General features: G+C 40.4%; 1 protein-coding gene across 1 annotated transcript; it reads right to left on the bottom strand.

Annotated features, from left to right (window-relative positions):
* Positions 1-14892: 14892 nt before the first annotated feature.
* Positions 14893-15862, bottom strand: LOC306966738 (uncharacterized protein; the record flags this gene model as incomplete). Its single annotated transcript, XM_079561553.1, has 5 exons — positions 15801-15862; positions 15637-15669; positions 15434-15572; positions 15097-15233; positions 14893-14954 (listed from the first exon to the last, which is right to left on the bottom strand). The coding sequence occupies exons 1-5, from the start codon at positions 15808-15810 to the stop codon at positions 14893-14895; spliced, it is 381 nt and encodes a 126-aa protein (XP_079417679.1). The 5' UTR covers positions 15811-15862.
* Between the last annotated feature and the right edge of the window lie 8856 nt (positions 15863-24718).

Genomic DNA, 24718 nt, shown 5'->3' with positions numbered 1-24718 from the left:
TGCTCTCTGTGCTCCAGTGCAGTCGGTGTACAGTGGTGTCTGAGTGAATGGTCGGTTCACACAGGGCTCCGGTGGGAAAGACTTGTCCTAGATTCACACCAGCATTTTGTTTCACTTACTGTTGTAAGTCGTCTGCTCCAAAATCACTGCAGGTTTGCTCTTAGATAACAGAACTGGCCATGGCCTCGCTGTCAGGTCAGAAATGTGGCGAAGGAGAAAGAATAGAGAAGAAACAATAATATATGAACATATTTTATATATAAAAAAAAATAACCTCAGCAAATTGAAATGCTTCATAATATTTTTCCATTTTTCCTCTCTTCTGATTCAGATAAGTATATATGCAAAGGTCGTGAAATGCAACAAAAGATTTTGTGAATGTTTGTTTCAGTCTTACAGGAGTTTTCCATCAGAGACAAAGGTTCTTAAAGGGATATTTTTGACATAGGGCCTTATTATCTCATTATCCAGTGTGTTGTTGATTTCGCTGATTATATTTGAAGAGTTTGGTGGTGCTAGGCTAGTGCTAGGCTAGTGCATGTCTATGGGAACTATTAGCCTGCATTAAACAGTCTGACCCAAACACAGTGCACCTGAGGCAAATCACTTATAACACCAGACGACTGATATAAATGTCTGTGTTGACTGAATATTTTTTGAAATATAATGTTTTGCATATAAAATAACTTATATTTGAGCAGAATTAGCTTCCTGGTTGTAAGCTACGCAGCGGCGGAGTGATCTGCTAGGTTACCGGATCAACAGTAGTTTGTTTACCTGCAGCTGGCATTACATGGAATTCACAAAGGAGCTTTCTACAAATAAGATATGGCAACGTTTGGAGGACGACCCCATTATATTGAAGAGGTTTTTATTGCAGGCTACTAGTCACCATAGACATGTGATAGCCTAGCACCACTAAACTACATGAATAAAAAATGTAAAAAACTCCAGAAATCAACAACACTCTGGATAAATAGGATATGAGGCCCTATTTCAAAAATCCTGAAATATCCCTTTAAGCCGACATCTGTACAGCTGCATTGAAGCATTGTTAGTGCTAATGAGAGACGAAATGTCCCAAACTCGCACTACAGAGTTCATTTTGTGAAACTGCTGTGACAAAATACAACCTTAATTTCTTCAGAACATTTGAATTGCAGATGATGTTATGAGTTTCACTTTTAACCTCATTTTTACAGGAGATGCACACACTGTTTACATCACTATTTCACAATCTGGGAACGACAGAGAGGGAAAAAAAACAAAAAAAAACAAACATTTGTGCACAGTCTTTCCTGCAATCACAGGAGAGCACTGTGTGGTGCTCGTCAATTAAACTGTTAGCTTTTTTACGCTTGGAAATGATGATGTAAACAGCGGCTAAAGGAAGCTGTAACACCGAATTGGTCCTAAATTATGTATTATTCAGTTATATTTGAGACATCTTGGCATATGTTTTGTTTTATTTTTTACACTAATGTAAAACAGGAAAAAGCACACATGGTGAAGCAGTTTAAAGGTAAAGGTGATGATCAGGTGAAGGTGTATGGGCTTTAAAACACAAAACAGCAGGAAAGCATCACCTCATGAAATCAGCAGGTGGAGCAGAGTCTTTCTTGACCTCTTGATATTTGTGTTTGGGCATGACCTACAATTACATCCATAAAACCATCATGAAAGGTACAAAACACAACTCCCCGTGTTTCAAAAATGCACAACATTATGACATGGAAAGATTTGCTCAACCTTCAACAAAGGCAATTGCCACAAATCAAAAATCAAAAAACAAACTACTGTTGTCACCCAAAGGCTTCTTAACAACCAAACAATGCTTCATCTTTGCTGCATTATTGTACAAGCACCTGATTTATTGATGAGTGTAACTTTACCTCTTTTGCCCGTCTCAGATGAGCTCTTAATGGGAATAAATACGGGCTGATGGTCTTTGAAGCCTATTGCTGCTCAGTGACATGTTTGAAGAGATGAGAAAACACAGAGGTATACTCATAAAGCACTCTGATGAATTACTAATGCTCCGAGCCTCTCTTTCGCAGTACTGATGTAGTATTCACCTGATGCGTGGCCACTGGATGTTTTACAGCTCAAACGCACGCTGGCGCCTGGAGTCAAACCATCGTTAACGGTTATCAATGTGAGCGATGGCGAACACCACAAAAGAAACATATATTTATTGTTTTCAAGCACGAGACAGTCAAGTGGGAGCTAAAGAAAGATACAAACAGCTGAAATATTTATTATATGCTTTCAGATGGTCCTATACTTTCTCAGACTTTTAGCGTGCGCTTGTAGTTTCAGGGACTGACAATCTTCAATGCTTTTTAAAAGAAAGTTTAATTCTGAGTGGTCATGCTCATGATAATGATCCTTTCTGGTTATGTTTGGTAGTGTTGATGATTGAGCTGGACACTGCAGACAGATTGTTAGATTGTTAACTTACCTGGAAAGAAAATAAACTGTATAATCTTTATCTAAGCCTTTTTCTCATTGTGGCAGCAACATCTCTGCTTAAAGTCAGTGCTTCATTCATCATAAATCTGCTGGTTCTTCCGAAGTAGTTGCTGAGTCCTGTTCCTACAAATATTTTAGAGATGGGGGAATGTGCTCTTCCAAAAAACTAAATAAGATATCTATGCAACATGTCATTTAAGAAAAGACTCAGGAAAGCAGTACTAAGTAACTCATGTCCCTAGAGGCCATAGCCGCCACTGCAGATGTCGTAGCATGTTGCATTTTTTTACTCATTAATTGTCCGTGAGAGTAAATACTACACTGACAGAAAAGACAAAGGGAGAGAGGGATATTGTACATCCAGTTACACAGTGGAGATTTTTTTTTTTTCACTCAACCTTGGCTGTAAATACTGTTTAAGTGGCGCTAGCCCGCAGTTAGCTTTGCCTGTTAGCCTCTTCTTCGTGGTTCCATTAGTGTGTATTGGTGACTCTGACCCGGAGGCAGCGAAGTTGCAATTGTGGGTTTCTGACACCAGGAGGAGATGAAAGACCCCCCAATCAATATATTAACATTTGCATTACTCCCAGAGGGACGACGGAAAGGATTTATTAAGGTAAACAAGTTGCTTAGAACTGCTTTAAGTAAAACCTGACTCCATCCATTATTCAGATTTTGTCACAACAAACACAGACCTAAAATGCCAATATAAATAATAATGAAAGAAGCCCAACATTGTTTTAGTCACACATGCTTGTAATCCATTTTTCCTATTCTCATCCTAAAATGATTATTTCGTGTAAGTGCTTGGCTTGCTTATTGAGTAGTAAGATTAATCACACTTGAATTTCGATTAATCACCATTAAAGGGGCTAGATGCAAGTTAGTCATTTTATGCTCACTACTGCCCCTCAGGTCTTTTGCGTAGCTGCAGCTTCTATATTAAGCCCATGCATGATGGCACTTCGGACCCGAATTTTTGGGTGACAGTGCAGGATTTTAGAGGCAGTTGTGGTGAACAGGTCTGAGCTCATTCTACACATTAGGACATGGCTGGAACATGTAGGTGGATGAAAATACTTAGTTTTAACATTTTTAAACTGTATAGTCCCTTTAATCACGGGTTCAAAACACACAGATTTAGATCACTTGCTCACATTTCATTAACCAAATATTCACATATTATGGGAAAAGCACATATATGATGCGATTTATTTTTTCATTTAATTGTGAGTTCAAGCTTGAACTTTGACAGCCCTACAATTGAGATAACACTTCTGTGACAGCAAGTGAGGCATGTCCTTAATTTGGAAATGCATTTGACCCATTTAGATAACGCATTATAGAAATCTTGATTACATCATTGCGTGCTAACCTGATATTGCTGCAAACAGCCTGGTGTGCTTGACCTTCCTGAGCCGATCATTGGACACAATGCTTTGGAGTGTCACTCGCAGGGGGCCGCGAGTCTAGATTTAGTGCCTGCTAGGACAAACAAGTGTGCTGCAGTAAATTAAATCTCTCTCTTTCCAGCTATTAACACTTCAGCAGGCCGTAAATCTCTGCACAGACACCAGCGTTTGGGCTCGATACATTTACACTGATGCAGATAGAGTTACAGTGTCGGCCCGCGCTGACGTACTGCCCCATAGCATGAGTCTATGCGCAACGCCATAACTCACTCTCCGTATGTTATAGGTCAGAGATATACTGTTCTCGTGATAAACGCTCTGACATTTGCGCGTATGGTTTCACATTATTGCCATGCTGTATAGGTCTGCTGTTGCATACATTTCATAAAGTCACCATCATTTAAAATGAGCTAATTTAGTTGACTCAGCCTCAAACGTTTGACCATGTACTATTAGCAGTCAGGAAAGGTCAACTACTTTCTGAAGTTAGCAATCAGCCTGTAACAAATACTATAATAATTACTGATGACGAACAATTCAGGATTGCTATACATACAGACATACAGCTTTACCCACTCATACCGTGCTCATATAAACAGACTTGAAGTTGAAATACTAACACAGTAAAAAAGAATTTATTTGACATGGAAGCATTGGTCTGCTATTCCTGTAGGATCAAAGCGGCCTCAGCCTGAGACAGTGTCCAGACCTGGGATGGCGCTGGTGCTGGCTTCTGTCTCTGGGGCTGCTGACAGGAATGACGGGTATGTCCCGCTCACAGATAAGAGAGCCCGCCAGACACTAGTGCACTAAATATAACCGGGCAATAGTGAGGTCCACATCAATTTCTACGTTTGGCAACGGTATAAAAGAATTACACCACGCTTTGTGATTACAATCCTTGATGAAAAAGATATTCATGTCATTTTTGTGTCTCTAATTTAACAACAACTGGGCTCATTTTTTTTTTAATACAATATACACTGTGGGCATATTTGGGTGACACAGAAAACGATCTAGTCCAAGTAGTCAGGAGAGCGTCGAGCATAGGGTTTTGATGTTGGTGTGCTGTTCCATTTCCAGTATTCAACTTTGGGTCCATCACTCCACAGTATATTTTTCCAGTAGTGCGGTGGAGCACCCAAGTTCTCTTTTGCAAACCAAAGTTGAATAGTTTGAGAGGAACACACAACGTCATGGCGCATTGAGTTACCTTGTGTACGAAATAAAGTTGTCTTGCCTTGCCTTGGAGGACAAATGGAACAGCACATCAACATCAAAACCAAAACCCTATGCTCACTGTGAAGTATGGAGCAGGAGAATCATGGTGTGGGGCTGTTTTGTTGCCTCAGGGCCTGGACAACGTGCTATCATCAATAGAAAGATGAATTCACAAGTTTATCATGATATTTTGCAGAAAAACCTGAGACATTCACAACAGTGTGGAATAAGTAAGTGCACCCCTGTATTAAATAGCTGCTGATCCTTCTTTTGCAGCAATAACTGCTTTTCTGTCGTTGCAGATTAAACACTCACAACGATCAGGATGAGTCTCGGACCATTCCTCTTTACAAAACTGCTGTACTTCAGCGAGATTCAGCAGATTTACTTACTTATTCCTCCCTCTCCTGTGAATGTTTACATGTTATGCCAAAAAGAATATGATCAAATGTAAATGTTTGGGTGGCATTAGCTTAAGCAGACACTGTTTAATCATGACAAATTCCAAACGGTGTACTCACTTTTTCCTCCCACATTGGCCCTTTATAGCTGGAAGCTCTTGCCATGGGTTTGATATCAGATATTACCGGATAATATTACAACAAAAACCAATAAGTTTGCATCAATGTTGGCACAACTTCTCCTATTGCGGTTACACGTCTGTCATTGTCTACGTCTGTCAACCCTTCAGCCTGTCTCCCAGGGCATTGTGTTTGCCTTGGCCCTTGACTTTCCCCTAATACGACCTATCAGTCTCACCTGGGAGGAATGCCACTTTTCCTGATCTTTTGTTTTGGTTTCCTCTCACACAATCACTCATTTGTTCTCAAGTCTGGATGAAGAGCTCCTTTCTCTCTTTGCTGTTTTTTTTTTTCTTTTTTCTTTTCTTTTTTTTTTGTCGGAGAATTTCCGCTCCATGACATTAGTGCGCGGCGAATGCTAATGCGATGACAGGTTCGCGTGAGCAGTTGATGCGGTGAACTCTACAGAAGTGTCACACAGGGTTTCTCTTGTCATTGAGGCTCATTTGATGATGGTGCACAAAGTCAGGTTCTCATTAAAAGATGCTGGTTTTGGAGCAGGAGGAATGACATGTCGACACTCACCTCATCTGAGCGAGTTGGATTTAGTTTGGCGTGTTTTGGCTCTTTCGCTCAGAGTCAATTACATCTTACATTGTGTCATAAAAGTATTTACACAGAGAAAGAAAATAACAAGTTCCAAAAGTTTTCTATTCTTTTTTTACATTTTGGTTAAAAAAAAACAAAAATGTTGTTACAAGTTGTGTTCATGTTTCTGAATAAAAATGCGAGGGCTTATTCGTTTTCGGATCTACAGCCAATTCTGTGGCAGTGAAAACACAGAGATCAGCTTGCTCTGGTCTGCTGGTAGTTCTCGGAGTACAAACTAAATACAGTGAAGCCTCATTCTCCATGATGGAACTCACTACCTGAAAGTCTTCACATTGAGACCTCAATTTGTATTTTTAGTCAAGACTTATCTCTCTTTTTTTTTTTTAAGGAAAAAAACAAGCTTATAGTGTCTTTATAGTGTTTTTGTTTTTATCAAATAAAATTGTCTAGTTTATGTGGGACCCCCATCCCTCTGCTATATTTTAACTGTGTCTCCGAAGCACTTTGAGATACTGGGTGCATAGAGGGCGTTCTAATCTGGAGTTTGGAACAGTACAATGGAGGATTTTTGTGTGTTAAAGTGATAGTCTGTAAGTTTGCAAAGTGAGGACAGATAGAGTGAAATGTGAAATTCCTCCCCTTTAACCAGAGAGCACTTCTTCATTTGCAAAATGAGGAGAGCAGGAACAGAATTTCCAAAAGTAAACGATCAAGCTCCTCCCCCTCCCTTCCTGATTGGATAGGCAGGCTGGTTCACAGGAAAAGCTCGTCTCATTTGGCGACGAGGGAGGATGCTAGACTCTGATTAGTTGATGAGATCCGGGGAGGAGGGACTTTATAAAAAATAATATATATATACATTTTTACTTCATTTATTCAATTGCAAAACCAGGGGATCGATTTTGCGCATTTGATACATTTTGTAATACTCCAGACAATCACTTTAAATGATACTGAAGTGGAAATAATATTTTCTTTGTTTTAGCTGAAATCTATTCCAGTCTTGTCATCAATAATAACAGGAAAAAAGTTAGTGTTGTATTTTATTTGTAATGTGAAAAAAATATTGAAAGTTATGCTCGTTTTTTGTTGTATTATTATCATTTTCCATATATATTATAATAAGTTGATTGCCTAATGTCACAGGAATAACTTCACATATTTCTGCTGAATGAAAGGCAATTATAAAACGTTAAAATGTGCTTGGTTGTTGTCATTCTCCGTATACTGACACTGAAGCTTCATTTAGTCTTGAATTCAGAGCGAGAACTCCCGGTCCCTTGAGGCTGTCCAATCCAACAGTCTCGCTCTGAGGGGAGGAAAAACAGTTGAGGTCAAAGCTTCAGTTCTTTTGTGTCAAATCCAGGAGCGCTGTGTCATTTCAGTGGACAGCTCTATTATTACAGAGCAGTGTGGACAGAGGGCAGACCGGACCGGACCGGAGCTACAGAGAACAGGCCTGACCACAAACTGAGAGCCTGCATGGATTGTAATCACAGTGAGTGTGCCGACATTGTGTGTGGCTCGTGTCCCGGGAGAGAGCGAGACATTAACTCTGACCAGAATTACAGCGTATTACTGAAGTGCTCTTAACACTGGCCTTTAATTACTGCGACTAAATGAGGCTCAGCATGGGAGACCAGCATGCACTGCTCTGTAAGACTGTCCTGAAGTCACTGCCACAGACCGGAGAGGCTAAGTCGTACAATTAGACAGATACAGTAAAGCTGGGGCACCTCTCTGGTTGGAACTCATTTCAAGGCTGGATGAGGAGCTGAATAGAAAAGTCGCGTCGAGTTAAGGCCTATGTTGACTTCGACTATTACCTGTGTCACTGGCGCCTGCTCCTCTCTCACCCCCCTCTCCTCCACATGGGCTAACCCTAATGAACAAAGACAGTGAGATGACAGGGGCGCATTCCTCCGGCTCCGCTCCGGAGAAAAGGCCTCAGATCAGTGCACTCGACATGTTTGGCCGACGCGATAGGAATCCGGTGATAAGAAGAGACGCAGCGCAGCGAGAGGACAGAGCCGAGGGTGTGGGAAAAAAACATACTCCGGTGTCAGGTGAACGGCGAAAGCACCACAAACAGGAGGCTCATGTTGCCTTTCACCTGGAGTTGGCTGCAATATCCGCCCTCCAATGCCAAAAGCAACCTACATAGGAGTTGTTGTGATTGTATTATATTTCTAGTTCTTCCCAGGATGCACAATGAGTAATTCAGAGAGAATGTAGCACAGAGGATCGTCTGTATCGTTCTTTTTTTGTTGTCGCTTTTTTTGATCTAGTTCGTGCAGCCTTTTCTCAGAATTTCATAGATCTCCCCAAAAGTCTAGTCAAGTTTCTACATAGTTGAATGGGCAGTCCATCATTTTGCATGTGACATCATCATTGCTTTGTTCACCATGTCAAGCTTTTTGGAAAAACAATCAAGGTGGCTTTTGACCCATGGTAATATATATATATTTGGACAGACACCCTGGATTAATCACCTTGCATAGACACAGACGGCATATCTGGAATCACCCATATATGGTCATGTTTGAAAACCGTTAAAGGGGAAAACAATTTGGAGAAAAATCTAAACTTTCTCTAATTATTCAAAAGCTACTATAACAAATGCTATATATAGTTTTCTACTAAATAAAGATACAAAGACCTGGAGAGAAGCAAAGTGGTTCAACAGCCAATACATAAATAATGGAGAATGCTAACATGATAGCATCGTGCTAATTCTGACTGCCGTTTTTCCTCTTCTACTGAACAATGTGCTGTGAATAAACATCCACAAGGACCCAATTTAGACTTGACTTCATTTGTATGTGATAAAGTTTATATTTAGCCAGAAAATGGCTAAAAAGAGTGAACAATTGTGTTTCCCCCTCAGCGAGGCCACGTCCCCTTCTATGACGCGATGCCATATGTGTCTATTCACCTTTTTCCGCCCCGCCCCCTTTTTCCTCTTTTTGCTTTGTCTCTGCACTTCCGTTGTATTGACACTTCCGGTCGAGTGTGAAGCCCGTTCATTTAAACGGAGAACGAGGGAAAATGTTCGCTGCTAAAATTTGATGTTTAGTAGATTGATTTGTGTAAAATGTCCAATGTTCATTTGCACCAACAAGTCAACACTGCACTGCACCGCCTAAAAACAACTTTGTTTTCGTGTAGTAACTGATTTTATCTGGACTTCTCTAGTCCCATGTTAACTGATAGGAGAAAAGGGGCGGGCACAATTCATGGCGGCGCCCACGCGAACTTCCAGAATAAGGTGAATAGCATCCTTATATTTCCATACACATTGGTTCTTTAAAAAAAAAAGTTTATTTATATACTATTATATGTTGTTTATGTATATGTTTGTCTGTGACTGTACACATGAATATATATAAGTAGGCTTCTGTGTCATAAGCATGAACTAAAATCAATCTATCAATCAATAGTATGTTTGCCCCACTCATACTGCCCCCAGACTTTGTGCTGATTTTTTGGATGTAGTGGGTCGCGCATATTTCATCCCCATTATTTGTAATGGCTCCTGATGGGAGATCAGTCCGGAGCGTCAGTGCGTGTTGAGGGACACGCTGAAGTGTACACTGTTGCAGTTGTGGATGTGGTTGATACAGCCGTGTCTGTCAGAGAAAGGAGAGCCCAGAACCTGAACCAGTGAGCCCGGGCTCCTCTCTGTCTGCCGTGCCTCAGAGATTGAGATCTGAACCAGGTCACTTGTCTCTACAATGTGGCAAGCAAAATGACAACATAATCTTACAAATTATACAGCAGGGAGTCATTAACAACATGATATTAACTTTATTAGAGCTATCAACATTTGTTTGGGGACTGCTAGTTCCCCCATCGTCAACCCAAAACATGCACAAAAGGCTGTTCCCCCACCACGTGATCAAAAGCAATGAATGTGGAATGAGTGGCCATGTTTGTTTTTGTTTGTGTGACCATATTCAGCCCGGCCATAGCGAGGCCCTGCACCAGTGCTCTCATGTACAGTATGGAGCTGTACGTCTGGTGCTTCTCTGGTGCTGTGTGTCTCACGCTGCGTTCAGGCTGAGCTCTCACTAATGATGGCAAAACAATCAATCACTGCTGGGGCTGGATCTGTATGAGGCCTGTGTAATGTATAATTCATGTGTCTGCTCACTGTTTTGACAAGCTGCAGTTTATACGAGTGCTTTTCACCGTCCCTCAGCGCTGAATATTGAGGCTACTGGCATCTCAAAAACTGGAATATTATTCTCTTTTAACGCTAAATAAAAATGTGGTAATTCTATCGTTTATTATTAAGGTGTTAAATAAAACTTCACCTTTTGATCATTTGGTGATGAACAGCATAATTAAATAGGCTACTGTTATTTAGTCTCAAAGGATTTATACAGAGGCCGAAGTTTTTGGCTGTAGCTTTTTCACTTGTAACTAATGATAGTGAAACAATTTCCCCGTGGAATTAAAACATTTGGATTTGTTCAGCAATTTTTCTTTTCATCTTCCAAAAAGCCTCACAAATTTCCATGATGCCACTTTCAACCTCACCTCTCAACTCCTCTCGACATGTGTTTACCTGCCACGGATCCATTCTCCAAAACACAAAAGCGAGAGAGTCTTGGGACGTGAGGCAACGGCTGGAATAATCTTCTGCAGATGTATCTTGTTCTCCTGGGATTTTTATTTGAATTTCTCTTTGATATCAACAAAAGGAAACATTTACCGCTCTGAGTTTCAAAGGTTCAAAGTTCCTTCACTGCAGTTGCGTTTGTAAAGGAAGGCTTATCCTTCCTATCGACTGGCAGTAGATCTGTTACTACAGCTGTTGGAAGGACATGGATATGCTGGATCCACCTATGGACTTGGAAACATCTGGGCACAAAGCCTGACTGCATGTGACCTTAGTGTTGGACAGGAAGGACATACAGGAAAATCATTTTTTTTTGTGACGATTGGACGAAGACAGGAGAAAATTGTGCAGGGAGGAAAGTGTGTAAACTCAACAGGATGTGTGGTTGTCAGTATCGGCCATAATTTATCTGCAACACAAGCTCAACATTGTGATAAAACAACATTGTGATAGTACAGAACGAGAAGCTTTGCAGAATTAGAGATTTTGTATTATTATTTTTCATTTGACCTTTGTTCATCCAGGATAAAAATCGCTTTTTAATAGTGTCCTGGCCAAGATACAGAGGAACAACTTCACACACATGTTACATTTATACAAAAATAAACAATCAATTAAATCAAGATAAAACACTCACAAAACAACTCAACTGTGTTTTGATATTTGTCAACAGTGATTTGAAAGTATGAGGTGACACAAGTTCTTTCAACTAAAACTCCTTCTGTAGTTCATTCCAAGAGTGCGGTGCAGCAAACCTAAAGGCCTTTTTTTTTACCCAGTTCTATTCGTACCTCGGGCACAGAGTGCAGGTCCTGAGCACAGGCTGTAGATGCTGCACTGATGTAGCAGTCACAAGTTTCTTTCGGGCTTCAAAAAAAGTAAAAAGAGTTGTAGTTTTAAACAGTGAGTCAGATTTGGAGATCCTATAATATACTTTATTTGGGTTTCTAAAACCACTAAAGATTCCTCAGCTTATTTTACTTTTTTTGTATATTAAAAAATATGGATTTAGGAAATTTCTCTAATCATACAAATGTAGTTACAAGCAGTCATCAAACGCCAGCAGAGTACGCACTTCTTCATTGAAAGAATAAAAGCAATACAAGTTGATGATTATTGGCCCTTTATTGCATTACAAAACAATCTGTCAGTCATCCAGTCGGCTGGACTCATGTATCGATCCAGTGCAGTCAATTCAATAAAGCAACATTATTAGACAAGCTGCTGAATATGGTTTGCATCACACAAAGTTAAGCTATTGATAAAAAATGATTAAAAAAAAAAAAGATTGAAAAAAATCAACAACAGACAATTTGACTACTGAATTTCTGAATTTGAAGTTTGCTGTTGCAGTAGCTAACTGTAACTTTTTCTCCTCAAGTTTGGCAAGATTAGTAAAACATTTGTGGATGCTTTATTCATCTAAAGAAAGAAACAAATAACATAAAAAGTATATGAAAACATGAGAAGTATTAAGACCGATTTTGATCAAAGCCACATGACCTGAATGTCATTGGAATCACCAGTATAGAACAATAACAAAAAAGCTATTTTTATTTATATACTTATTTAGTCGCAAATGAAATACATATTCTGTAGGTTCTTCTTGATTAGATTCACACAACTGTAGTTACACTAATGTTGTCTGTAGTTACAAAAGAAAATAAAAAAAACACTGACATCTGTGTCTTGGCAAACTGGTTTAATGTTTCAAAATTCGCTGAATGTCCACTCATCATATAGTGATTTCTCCAATGCTGTCTGACCCCCTCAGCGCCTCCTTTTTTCCCCCGACATGTCCTTGTGACACTGCTACATGGCTTTAAATAGCGCTGAGGCCACAGTGAGTTCCCTGCTGGAGTTGAAAGGTACGTGCTAATCCTCCTGACCTCCGGGGGCAGCACAAGGACAAAAACAGCAGCGGCGCCGGTGAAAGAGGCAGAGGGTGCCAAAAAGTGATCTGGCACCACTTCACAGGCTCCACTCTCTGCTACAACGGAAACCAATTTAGCCCACCCAAGGTCAGGCCCGCAGGCAACTGGAGAGGAGACCGGCTGAAATGTAAAGCCAACACCTTGTACCAACTGATGTGAGTGCTAATAAGTGATATTTACTACAGATAAATGGACTTCCTTTGATCATTAAATCAAAAAGATACAATAGATTACAACCTCAAACATATTTTACCAGGACATGAATAATGACAGCACTATAGCATTCTCAGTGTCAACAGTTTACAGATAAAAGATAGAAATAATGCCGGACAACAGAGAGCCTCCACACTATTACAGCAGCTTCCTCTTTCAAAGCTAAATTCTACGTCGACATGTTGAGTGGAAAATCACAGTTTCAGCAAAGAATTCTGAATTTTAAGTCAATAAACTCTCCTTTAATGTTTTTATGTTTCACATAATGTTTCAACTATTTTCTGAAAATATTGTTATACATCCCATTTCTCGTAAAACACATTCCTTACTTCTTGAAAGTTCAAGTTTTTCCACTGCCTTGCTTGCGTAATGGCCTGAGTGTGTCTCGGTTCGGTGACTGCTTTGAAGTGCATTGGTTCATGAGTGATGACGTGCCATGTACTGGAAAAAGTTTTCACCAACACACGTATACACATTGTCAGTTTATGTATCGTATGGGGACATTACATGGATTTTTATTGTATTTTCTGAAACCAAATTTAGCCTTAAAGAGTAGTTATAATGCTTCTCGCAGGTACTTGGTAACAATCTTTGACACATCTTGATCATTATCTTACACTAAAAATATTGATCTTGCTGCTTATATTCAAGCAACAATATTAATACAATATTTGTGGGATCCTTTTTTTTATTTCCCCACTGGGTGATACTTGCTGATTCCAAACCAACAAACTTACATGCATACATTTCATCAATACCGTTAATGTTGCAGTACACTTTGTGACAGTTTGAAGTCTCCAAATGGCATAATAAACATGTACACACACTCACAGTGACCACAGAATACAGCAGAGGGTTAGCAGACAGCAGGGAGGCTCCAGGAGCTTGATGTGGCACTTCCCTTTCAGGCCAGTCGACCGAAATGTTTGCCTACCTGGTGGAGTGTGAGTAAATTTGTAGCTTCAATCAAGTCAAGATAATACACTCGGATAACAGCTACACGTGAAAGACCTTGTTTCAATATTTGTCAATAGTGATGGTGACACAAGTTCCTTCAACTGAAACTCCTTCTGTAGTTCATTCCAAAAGTGCTGTGCAGCAAACCTAAAGGCCTTTCTTTTTTTCCCCCAGTTCTGTTCGCACTCCGGGCACAGAGAGCAGGAGAAGTCCCTGAGAGCGCAGGCTGTAGTTGCTGCTGCTTATGATAAGCACGACTGAATTTGAAAGTGAAAGCTGAGTTTTAGTTGAGTCTGTTTTTTAGATAATACATTTTATTTGGGCCTCTAAAACCACTTCTCAGCTTATTTTTCTGTGTGTGTTTTAAAATATAATTTAGGAACTTTCTCTAATCATATAAATATAGTTACATGCAGTCATCAAACACCAGCAGAGTTTGCAAGCTTCTTCATTAAAAAAAAGCAATAAAACCTGATGATTATTGTCCCTTTATTGCATTATAAAACAATTTTACAGTCATTCCGGTTGTTCGACCTTGTGAACTTAAGATAAGACACGTGGACCAGAGAGTCATGGCTGTTTCTGGTGACAGACCCCCTCACCATCCACGCCCACATCTATGTCTGGTGATCTGTTTCATGTTGCAGGTTCATTAGGAATCGGTCATTCAATGGGTCAATCAATACAATCGGTTATGGGTTCAGAAGTGTGTCAGCTGGACTCATGTCGATCCAGTGCAGTCGATTCAATAAAGCGACATTATTAGACAAGCTGCTGAATATGGTTTGCATCGCACAAAATTGAGCTATAAAAAGATATATAAAATAACACAACAAGAAAAACAGTAGCAAGTAAAACGTTTGTGGATGTTCTTTGATTCAAGAACATCTGTTTGATTAAAAGTTAGTTTGCAAGGCCTATTGAAACTAGTACTTGCTATAATTCAGGATAATCTCTTCATCTTTTTCTGGAATGTAGCAACCAATACCTATTTACAAAAAAAGAGAGAGAGAGAGAGAGAGAGAGAGAGAGAGAGAGAGAGAGAGAGAGAGAGAGAGAGAGAGAGAGAGAGAGAGAGATTGTTGAGTAGTTAGGCCTCTTTTGAGATATGTGACTGGTCAAATACTGACCCACATCCAGGACAACGATGCTCCCGTCTGGCTTTCTGACCTCCAGCTGCCAGTACGTGTGATTCTCTCGGTCTTCAAACAAACCATTCACACTGTTCAGGTACGGCCCATAGTCCTGGAACTCCATGTAGGTGAATCTGAACAACAAGCCAAGCCAAAAGACATCACAAAACACGGATCAAATACATTTGACCAACTTAAGACAGGACAATGATAAAAAATGTGCGACTGTATGCTCATGCCAGGATTAAAAGCTTGAATGACTACGAGCTATAGAGGAATCAGACTGACATTAACCTCCATTTGTAATGAAATGAACAGTGAAAATATAGCTCACTTAAAATCTGTTGTGAATAGGAGTCTCTTTAGTGCCCCCAGTAGGATGCCTCTGAACGCCACATATGTCTCATAGCGTTTATCAGGCATCGGCTCCACAGAGTTGATGACCCGGAGAGAAATGGGTGTCTCAGAAGCCTCTAAAGTATTTACATAACATCAAGAATATAATGGTGCAAAATAAGAACATGCAGAGTTACATACCTGAGACTCCCTGCTTGATGTAATAAGGCCGGCCTGGAAGATGTGGAACATGGGTGAATAACAGCAAAAATAAAAAATATTCAATTCAATTGTTATACTACAGCCAATAGTAATAATTGTATTACAGTTTTATTAGTCGATATATGTAGAAAAACAGTTCTTACAATCAGCCATGTCGAATCATGCATACCCCGAGCGCTGAATTATCTTTCCTTTATATACTTTCAAATCAGGAAGTACAGTAACATTTGTCATTGTAGGGACACAAGAAAAAATCCCCTATTGGTCAATAACCTGACTAACAATCACACACTTTTGGTTTGATTTTGAGATGGTGTTCAGTAAATTTGACTCATCAGTGTTTTGGAAACACATCTTTGGATCCACAAAGGTTGCAGACTGGTTTGGTGACTGAACAACTGTAACTCCAGGAAATTTGAATTGCAATAATAAACTTCCTGGACAGTTTCGCGAATCACCCGTTGCAAAGAGCAGGGTCACATCCCTTTACAGTCATTGCAAAACGTAGATGTTTCAGCTATGCAATTGAGCAATTTCACTCATCTAAAATGCCAAAATACCAAAAGCCCTCAAAGGTATTATCACAAAACTACACTAAGAATCCTAAAATAATTGCCTTCTATAGTGATTTCTCATCAAACTAATTAAAGTCACAATTCACCACGTTTATTACCTTTCCTGAAAATAACAAAAACAAATAACAAGTAACAAAGACAAGAAAATGATGTTCATGAGACAAGACCCACAAATCTGGCCCCACTACTTGCCAAGCCAAACATCAGATCTGTTTTGGAAAGCAAATTCATCTGGTCCCGGGTTATAAAACACTCTCTTCCTGCTGATCTCAAGCCAAGCGTAAGTCTAGTCCAGCTTGCCTTCTTTCAGCGCATGACTAAGCTGTTTGGTGAGATTTAATCAGAAGGTGGTTTAAAGACATCTTGAAGCAATATCAGCATGATGTCCTAATTACCTAAAGGAATCATTCTCTGCCCTCGGCACGATGAGTCAAGCACCGGATGGAAGGAATACACAAATAAGCAAATGCTCTTAACTAGGCTGTGTTGTTATTCGGTTTTACAAATCAAGCGTGTTATGTGTTGAATGTGCGTCGCTGTTGGTGCTGTTTTTCCCCCTTGTGAAACAGTTTAGGCAAAAGCGTATAATGTTGGTGACAGCGGATTGCGCTCACATGGCTTGTTATGGGACGCCATTTGTTTGAATCTTGACCATTTAAAGGAACAAGCCACCGTTTTTTCCATACTGAGATATGTTCTTACCTGAGCTTAGACGAGATGATGCGTACCTGTCTGTTCTTTGTGCGTGCGCTCAGTCCAAAGATGTTGTTAGCATTTTGCCTCTTCCAGCATATCCCTATAGCTCCAAACGGGGGTGAAGTTGAAAGCTACCACGCTCTTCCACGGGCACAAAGACCAGACAGGTACGTATCGACTCGTCTAAGCTCAGGTAAGAACATATCTCCAAAAGGAAAAAAAACGGTGGCCTGTTCCTTTAAAAGATTGTACTTTTTAATTGTTGGATGGACCTAATTTGTCAACGTGTGGAAGTGATAAACTGCCAAAGCCTCAAGCTCGAGTCCAAGTTTCCCATGAATGAATATGAAATACATAAGTTGAAAGCTGTCTTGTTCTGTACTAACTGACAGGAGTGATTATTTGTATACAGGTTTATCCAACGGTAATGTTTGGCACATGGATGGACGGCAGTGTTAACTTCGTCGACTAAAATATTTAGTCTTAATTTTAGTCAAAGTGATAGTTTTGATGACTAAAATGAGACTAAAACTACGACTAAAATGTCCAGATATTTTAGTCGACTAAAATAAGACTAAATAAAAATGAAAGGGAGAGAAATCATCCAAACTTTTACCGTCTGAAAAGGCCTCATATCATTTAAATTCACTGTCAAATGAGCAGGTCTGAGTTTTGTTCATGTGGAAGCAGCTCCATGAAGTCGAGCACCACGATTACATATGATTATAATGAATTTTATAAATATAAGTCGACTAAATTAGTCTTAATTTTAGTCGACTAAATTGACATGCAATTTTAGTCGACTAAAACTAGACTAAAATTGAAAAGTTTTTTTTTGACTAAATCTTGACTAAAATTAAATTACATTTTAGTCAAAAGACGAAGACTAAAACTAAAATAAAATATGTTGTCAAAATTAACACTGATGGACGGTGACTTGTGGATCATGTATGGACTTGCAGATCTCTCTTTTTCCCACTTTTTAAACATTTTCTCACTACCTTTTCCACTCCGCTTGGGCCAATAAACGTCAAGTCGTAGCTCGAAGTGGAAGTGGGGAATTGCCTCCTTCTCATTTATCGTGGCTGTAGGCTAAATATCTTCACAGCGCACTTTACATGGAAACATTTTACAAGATCCTTACACACAAGTGTCCATCAAACTTCACTCACTGACTGTCCGCCAAATCTGACAGTGAGTTTCCCCTTTGAGGTGACGGTAGTTGAGTGGTAAAAAAAAAAAAGTCGACCCTCTTCAAAATGTAAGTTGAGCATCGTCGGTTTTGCCTTTGAACGCAATGTCAGGTAGGCCTACATGAATCCTGTATCTATTTGTGTACTGGTAACGGGATTGTGGCAGGTGTAGCGAAGGCATGTCTGTTTGGAAATGAAAGGCAGCTGTAGATGTTGCGATGACTTATAGAGCCGCAGTCTGTGCCAAACCCCACAGTTTGAATGACGCACATGGTCTGATGGCCTGTCAGCAGCCATTATTGCCTTTTAAGTTGAAATAAAAATGTTTAACTTGCACCGCATGGTTCCTTAGTGCACCGTGAGGCTTCATATATTATTATAGCCTTCCCGTTTGGCTCCACACGCCCCCCACCTCTGGAAAAAGTCATAAAGTTGAGCTCATGGGGAGGTCAGCCTTTACGCTTCTTCTTGTTCCAACGCTAACTTCCACACGCAAACACGCACGTTTTCACATACAACATTTTTCCCTTTGATTCGATTCAGGGTCAGATCCCCTGTTGCTATTAAGACCCTATAAAGCAGTTCACCGTTGCCAGATTGGCACGCGATATCCCCCTGAAACCTGAGCCGCTGTGATGCTTACTTGTGAAATGCCTGATTATGCAAACCAGGCTGTTTACCTTGGATTACAATCAATATGTTGGTGCCCTGGGAGGTTTGTATTAAAGCGGGAGGCAGCAGGCGGCTCGGCCCTGTGAAGTGGGCAACGGCAGCGGAGCAGAGAGCGGGACTGCGAGTGCCAGATAACAGATGAATTATAGATATGAGGCCCAGAGGCTAAATGCACAGGTGGGTGAGATGTGCAACGAAGAGGGCTTGGTGTGCGGGGTGTCTCGGATAATGATTATCTGCTGGAAAGGTTGAAAAGGCAGATGTATGTGCAGAGAGGAGATGGATTACATAGGAATGGATGGAGTCTGACGTCCAAACTTGTCCATAAAGAAATGAAGTCTTTCACACCGGGAAAAATAGAATAGGAAGTGTGACCTTTAGAAACATCATTATAATTGATTTTTATGGGAACAGTGCATGTTTATGAACGCGCCACACTGGATTGCAGCTGCAGAACTGTCTATTTTTCAACCATTTCCCCACATCCACACTCATTCATTCATCAGTGTCTCTGAAGACAAGGCCCTAGGACACAGTATGTGGACCCCTAAGAATGTATTATCCAATCATAAATGTGTAACTTTACAGTACTTTGGATTTTTTACTTTGGAACTTTTCCAACAATAATGAAAATATCCAGTGTATAATACAAATGTATGACGAGTTTAGGTTTGTCGAACACACCCCTTGATTAAACCCATCAGGGACGTGCAAGTTTGCTCAGTCATTTTTGTCCTATGGTAAAAAGATGCGGGGCAGACCTTCCCATGGGTGCCAAACACTTGTTCCCACATAGACTAAACAGGGGGTTGTAAGTTCCTCTGGGTGCCAGAGGACGTATGCTGGGCCTGACGTTGCCTACCCCTGCATTATACAGTATGAAATCCTGTTAAAAACCATGAAAGTCGGAGGTAGATGAGTAAAATCCCCGAGCTACTGCCCAAACAGACTTCTAGCTCTCACAGACCCTCCTGAGTTAATTCGATGTGAGTTTCAGCCAAGAGCTCAGAGTGAGACTTGTTGAGAAGGGAAATGGCCAGGCCGCCCAAGGAAGATTGGACTCTTTTGTCTGCATTAGCGATCTGTGTAAACGATACGTTTTTCTTTCACAAATGCTACATTTACAAAGAGCATCAAAAGTTGTAAATGAAATATACCAAATGACTGTAGTATTATCTTGTTAGTGCTTTGAAAATAAATGGTTTTGAATAAGTACATTTTGGTTGCAAGGACTTTGAAGTACCCAAGCTAAAATGACGAGGCTTTTTTTCCTGTACCTTTCATTGTAGCACGTATACTCGCTGTGTTATAAAAGTAGAGACAAAAAGTAAGACAAAGAGCCTGACCGAGTATCCTTTTTATCCATGTAAAGTATTCTGTTTCATGTAATAAATTACAATTTGATATGGAAAAGGGGAAAATAGAAGGGCATTATTATTTCACAGTGATGGTGATTCCTTTGAAAGTCACATTAAATAGTAATGGTCAGTCTCCAGCCGCTCAAAGTGTGATGGCGAAATCCCAAATAATGACCAAAGTCAATGCGGTGACAGGAGTGGACTGCACGAGAGCCGGGGAATTAAATCTGGTTGCTAAATTTACAAATTAAAGCATGCGTCATGTACAAAAATGAAGTAAGAAAAGATTCAAATCGGTGACATCACACCAACAGCTCACTTTAAAACTTTGATCCTGATTAGTGCAAGTTTTATTACAGACGCCCTGCTCAGCCAACCTTTATTCATCCAAATTGGCCTAATTGGCAGAAAGGCTCATGACCTCTTGTAGCTGCATCATTACTATCAAAACATACCATAAAGATGAAGGTGCCCTCTAAAGAGTATATCCAACAAGTTTTTACAGAACCCAAGTCTGCCGTGCTTCACTTTAATGTATGCTATACGTTCCTTTGCCTCAGATATATCCACCTGCAGTGTTTTTTTTCCCCCTGTCTTGCACTGCTTTGACTTCTCTACCCTTAACATTTTGACTTAAAAATCATCTGACTGCTGAGGCTGTTATCGGCACTGAAGCTCAAACTGAAGATGCCAATGCAGCTGAATAATGTTCCAATGATTACCCACAAATGAGAGACTATGCTGCAGAATTTATGCTCTAGACAGACACCCTATAGCTCAGAGCAGCTCTCAATCCCCTCCCTCTCGCTCGCTCTGTGCCGGGCCCATTTGGAGGAGATCTGATCCCCCCTTTCGCTGATGAGATATGATGTGTTACAGAGATGGTGAGGAGGAAGACTTCAAAAGGTGCGCCGGGGCATACGGCGCTCGGGAGATGCCGGTGCCGTGTGGCCATGTAAATTTCATGGCGACTATCTTTCCACGCAGCCATCGAGATCCTGCTTTTGCATAATGTCACGAAAGATTCCCCCAAAAGGTTTGTCCTCGCCAGCGGTCTCAACCCCGATTCGCACATCATCTCTCCGATATCTCATCTGCGCGGTGCCAGGTCGCAGCAGCAGGATTTACAAGCCTCCTCAGCCTGGATTCATCTCTCCAAGCCATATCGAATCTACCGAACTCTTAATTACGAGAAATGCTTGAGCTTACTCACTTTCATGACAAGCGTTTTGCTATCGCGCATGCCATCTAGATCTAGCTCTGGTTTCTGCATACCATTTCGAAACAGATCCCCCCAAGGGTTTGTCCTCGCCATGCCAACCCACACTCATTAAAGTGCACATAAAACCACATCTTCTGTGTGCGACTGCGGTCATGTGGTATCGAAGACTTATGTGCTTCTTCATCTTGCCGAAGCTGTCAAAGGTGGACTAAGAGTGTCACGCCATCGCTTCATTTTTACCCAACTCTTGTGTGATGTTTCTTAGCCTATCGCCCGCTTGTCTTCAACACCTCAGCAGCAGAAACAGTAGCTCTGAACCCAGACCCTGTCTAGCACTGTCAATGAGGTGAGCTGTGTTTGGATTCATCTTGGAAAAGGCATTACAAAAAAAGCATTTGATTGAAAATTCTACATTCATTCCAAAAAATGAAAGCAGTAAATAGACCTAAATTCAGTGATACTGTCATGAAGTGGAGTACTGATCCACAGTTAAAATGGTTACTACCATTGCAGCTAGTGTGCACACTCAACCATAATATGATCATCATTATCCCTACTACTATATTTTTAAAACTCTGCAGCCCTTTCCAAGTAGCTCCACAAAGGCCTCATACATTTCTATGAACACTTTAGATCAGGGGTGGGCAAACTAAGGCCCAGGGGCCAAATGTGGCACGACTAGCCCTTAAACCTGGCCCACAAAAGATAAAAAGGCCCATATGTATGGGGTTTTCATTTACATGAAAAAAGACATAACTGCAGCCATTTAGTTTCTTTTATTTAGGAAAGTTTACAGTCTATTTGACAATTGTACTTGCTTAAAACAACCCAATTCTTGCCCTGGTCTGGCCCTCTTGACAAGTTCAAAAACCCAATGTGGGCCCTGCATTGAAACTGTTTTTAGATGCTTTTTCTTCTGATGTTCTGAGCATGTTAAACACAATATACAAGCATTTAGGTAAACATAGTAATTTATAACTCATTTTCTTGAATTATGTTGAAATATCTTAAAATATCATTCTCGCAGGAATGACTTAGAGACCCCTGCAATAATGTGTCAAGACATGGGTCAAACCACTTTGTTACTGTTAACAGTAACCCAAACTACTTTATGTGAACTGCTGACCCAAACTTCGGGTTCCTCTTTTCTTCTCCGCTCACTTCTCTGCAAACTAGAGTGAATCATGTGCCTTAAATTTTTCAATTTTTTTTTATATCAACTAACGTCTTCTGGACATAATGAAATGCTATTCCTCATTTGCGTCATAAACAGACACATACAAGAATTTGTTAAAGGGATATTTCAGCATTTCCTAGTTATCCAGAGTGTTGTTGATTTCTGGAGAGCATTATTCTTTTTAAATTCATACGTATATTTGAAGATAAGATAAGATAAGATAAGATAAGATAAGATAAGATAAGATAAGATAAGATAAGATAAGATAAGATAAGATAAGATAAGATAAGATAAGATAAGATAAGATAAGATAAGATAAGATAAGATAAGATAAACCTTTATTGATCTCACAAAGGAGAAATTCACTAGAAGAGTTTAGTGGTGCTAATGCTAGGCTAGTGCATGTCTATGGTAACTAGTAGCCTGCATTAAAAACAGTCTGACCCAAGCACAGTGCACCTGAGGCAAATCACTTATAACACCAGACTACCGATATGAATGTCTGTGTTGACTGAATTTTTTTTTTTAAAGAACTTATATTTGTTGGTTGCAAGCTACTCAGCGGCGGAGTGATCTGCTAGGTTACCGGATCTACAGTAGTTTGTTTACCTGCGGCCGGCATGGAATTCACAAAGGAGCTTTCTACAAATAAGATATGCCACCACCACTAAACTCTTCAAATACAGGACAGCATGAATTAAAATATATATATAAATAACACCATGGATAACTAGGAAATGAGGCCCGATGTCAAAAATCCTGAAAAAAATCCCTTTAAGAGGGGAAAAAAAAAGACAGACTTTGGTTGGGTTTGGTTCCCCTTTATTACTATTTACTATTACTGGTAAATCCGCAACATCTGCTACGGGTTCAAAACTATTAATTTGGTGCGCGGACTTTACGCCTAGTTTGATTTGAAGCTCTTCAATTAAAAGTGAAGTTTTTATTATTAGGTTTGCCTTTCTGATGGATGGGGCAGTCCTGGGTTTACTGGATTAGGCCTAATATTTGCCAGCGCTCTCTGGTCGGTTACAGACGATACGAAGTGAAAGGCAGTGGGCTCAGATGTAATGATATTGGTCTATTTGTCCTGGGTGGTCCCAGAATCTCGTGAAGACAGTTCTGAGGATACGCCAAATCCACAGACTGTTTTCAGGGATTCATCAGGCTTCTATTTTAGCAATATATCAGCGAGAAATGAAAAAGGGGATTATTTATAGGTGACCTTAATGGTGATTTGAGAACATTTTATTCACATAGGTCTTGCATATACAGTAGGCCTATATATTGATGGTTGGCTAGTCCGTTCCTCGCATCTAGAAGGAAAAGTGCATCCGTTTTTCCCCTCAGATCAACCTTCGAAAACATTCAGGCAGAACTTTTGTCTCGTTCATTACTGGCAATACTAAACATCCTCTTCGATTTGTAGCACCAAGCTAATAATAAGCTAGCCCAAAGTCTGCCTGTGCCCCCCCCCTTTCGCTAAAAATATCCAACTATATGTCAGGAAACTTACACTATGCAGGCCGAATTTGGAGTAACTACAGCCGTCGGGGGAAATGGAAACATTTTTCTTCAATTCTAACTGGGTCACTCTGAACCCTATCCATATTATGTTAATTGCGCTGAAATAACGTCATCCCGCTGCGTTTGTTTAGCTGAGCTTGTTAAATTCCGAAAACTACAACAATACGCCGATTCAAATTTACATGTGCGCCGCGTGGTGCAGACTACCTCCACGCATGCCCCAGCTATTTTGCATTTCCCTTTTGATTACGACTTGTTAAATACACCCATGCATATGCCAACTTAACATGCACGCGAAGGCTACAAGCTTGTTCTTTCACTCGGCTTTATCGGTTGTGTCCCCCGAGGTCTCTGGCTTGGCGGTGCGGTAATTAGGAGCGACCTCGAGGCGATCGTTTTGCAAATGTACACCCGCGTTCGAGAAATCCCTCAAAAACCCAAACAGTGTGTGTCTTGTCATGAGCCATAACTACCTGAGCTGCGCAGTGATGTGCCGCCTGCTAATTGGCCGCGGTTAAACAATCGTACATTGCGATTCACAGCAGGCGTCCGGCCATTTCCGACGCTTTTTTCCTCATAGGTAGCTTTCATGGAAACTGAGAAAGGGGGGGGGGGGGGTGAAAGTGCAGCTCACTAACATA

The sequence above is a fragment of the Gobius niger genome, assembly GCF_951799975.1.
Source record: "Gobius niger genome assembly, chromosome: 8".
In the NCBI taxonomy this organism is placed as follows: Eukaryota; Metazoa; Chordata; class Actinopteri; order Gobiiformes; family Gobiidae; genus Gobius; species Gobius niger.
Note: the sequence above shows the minus strand (reverse complement) of the source record. Positions and strands in the feature narration are given on the sequence as shown.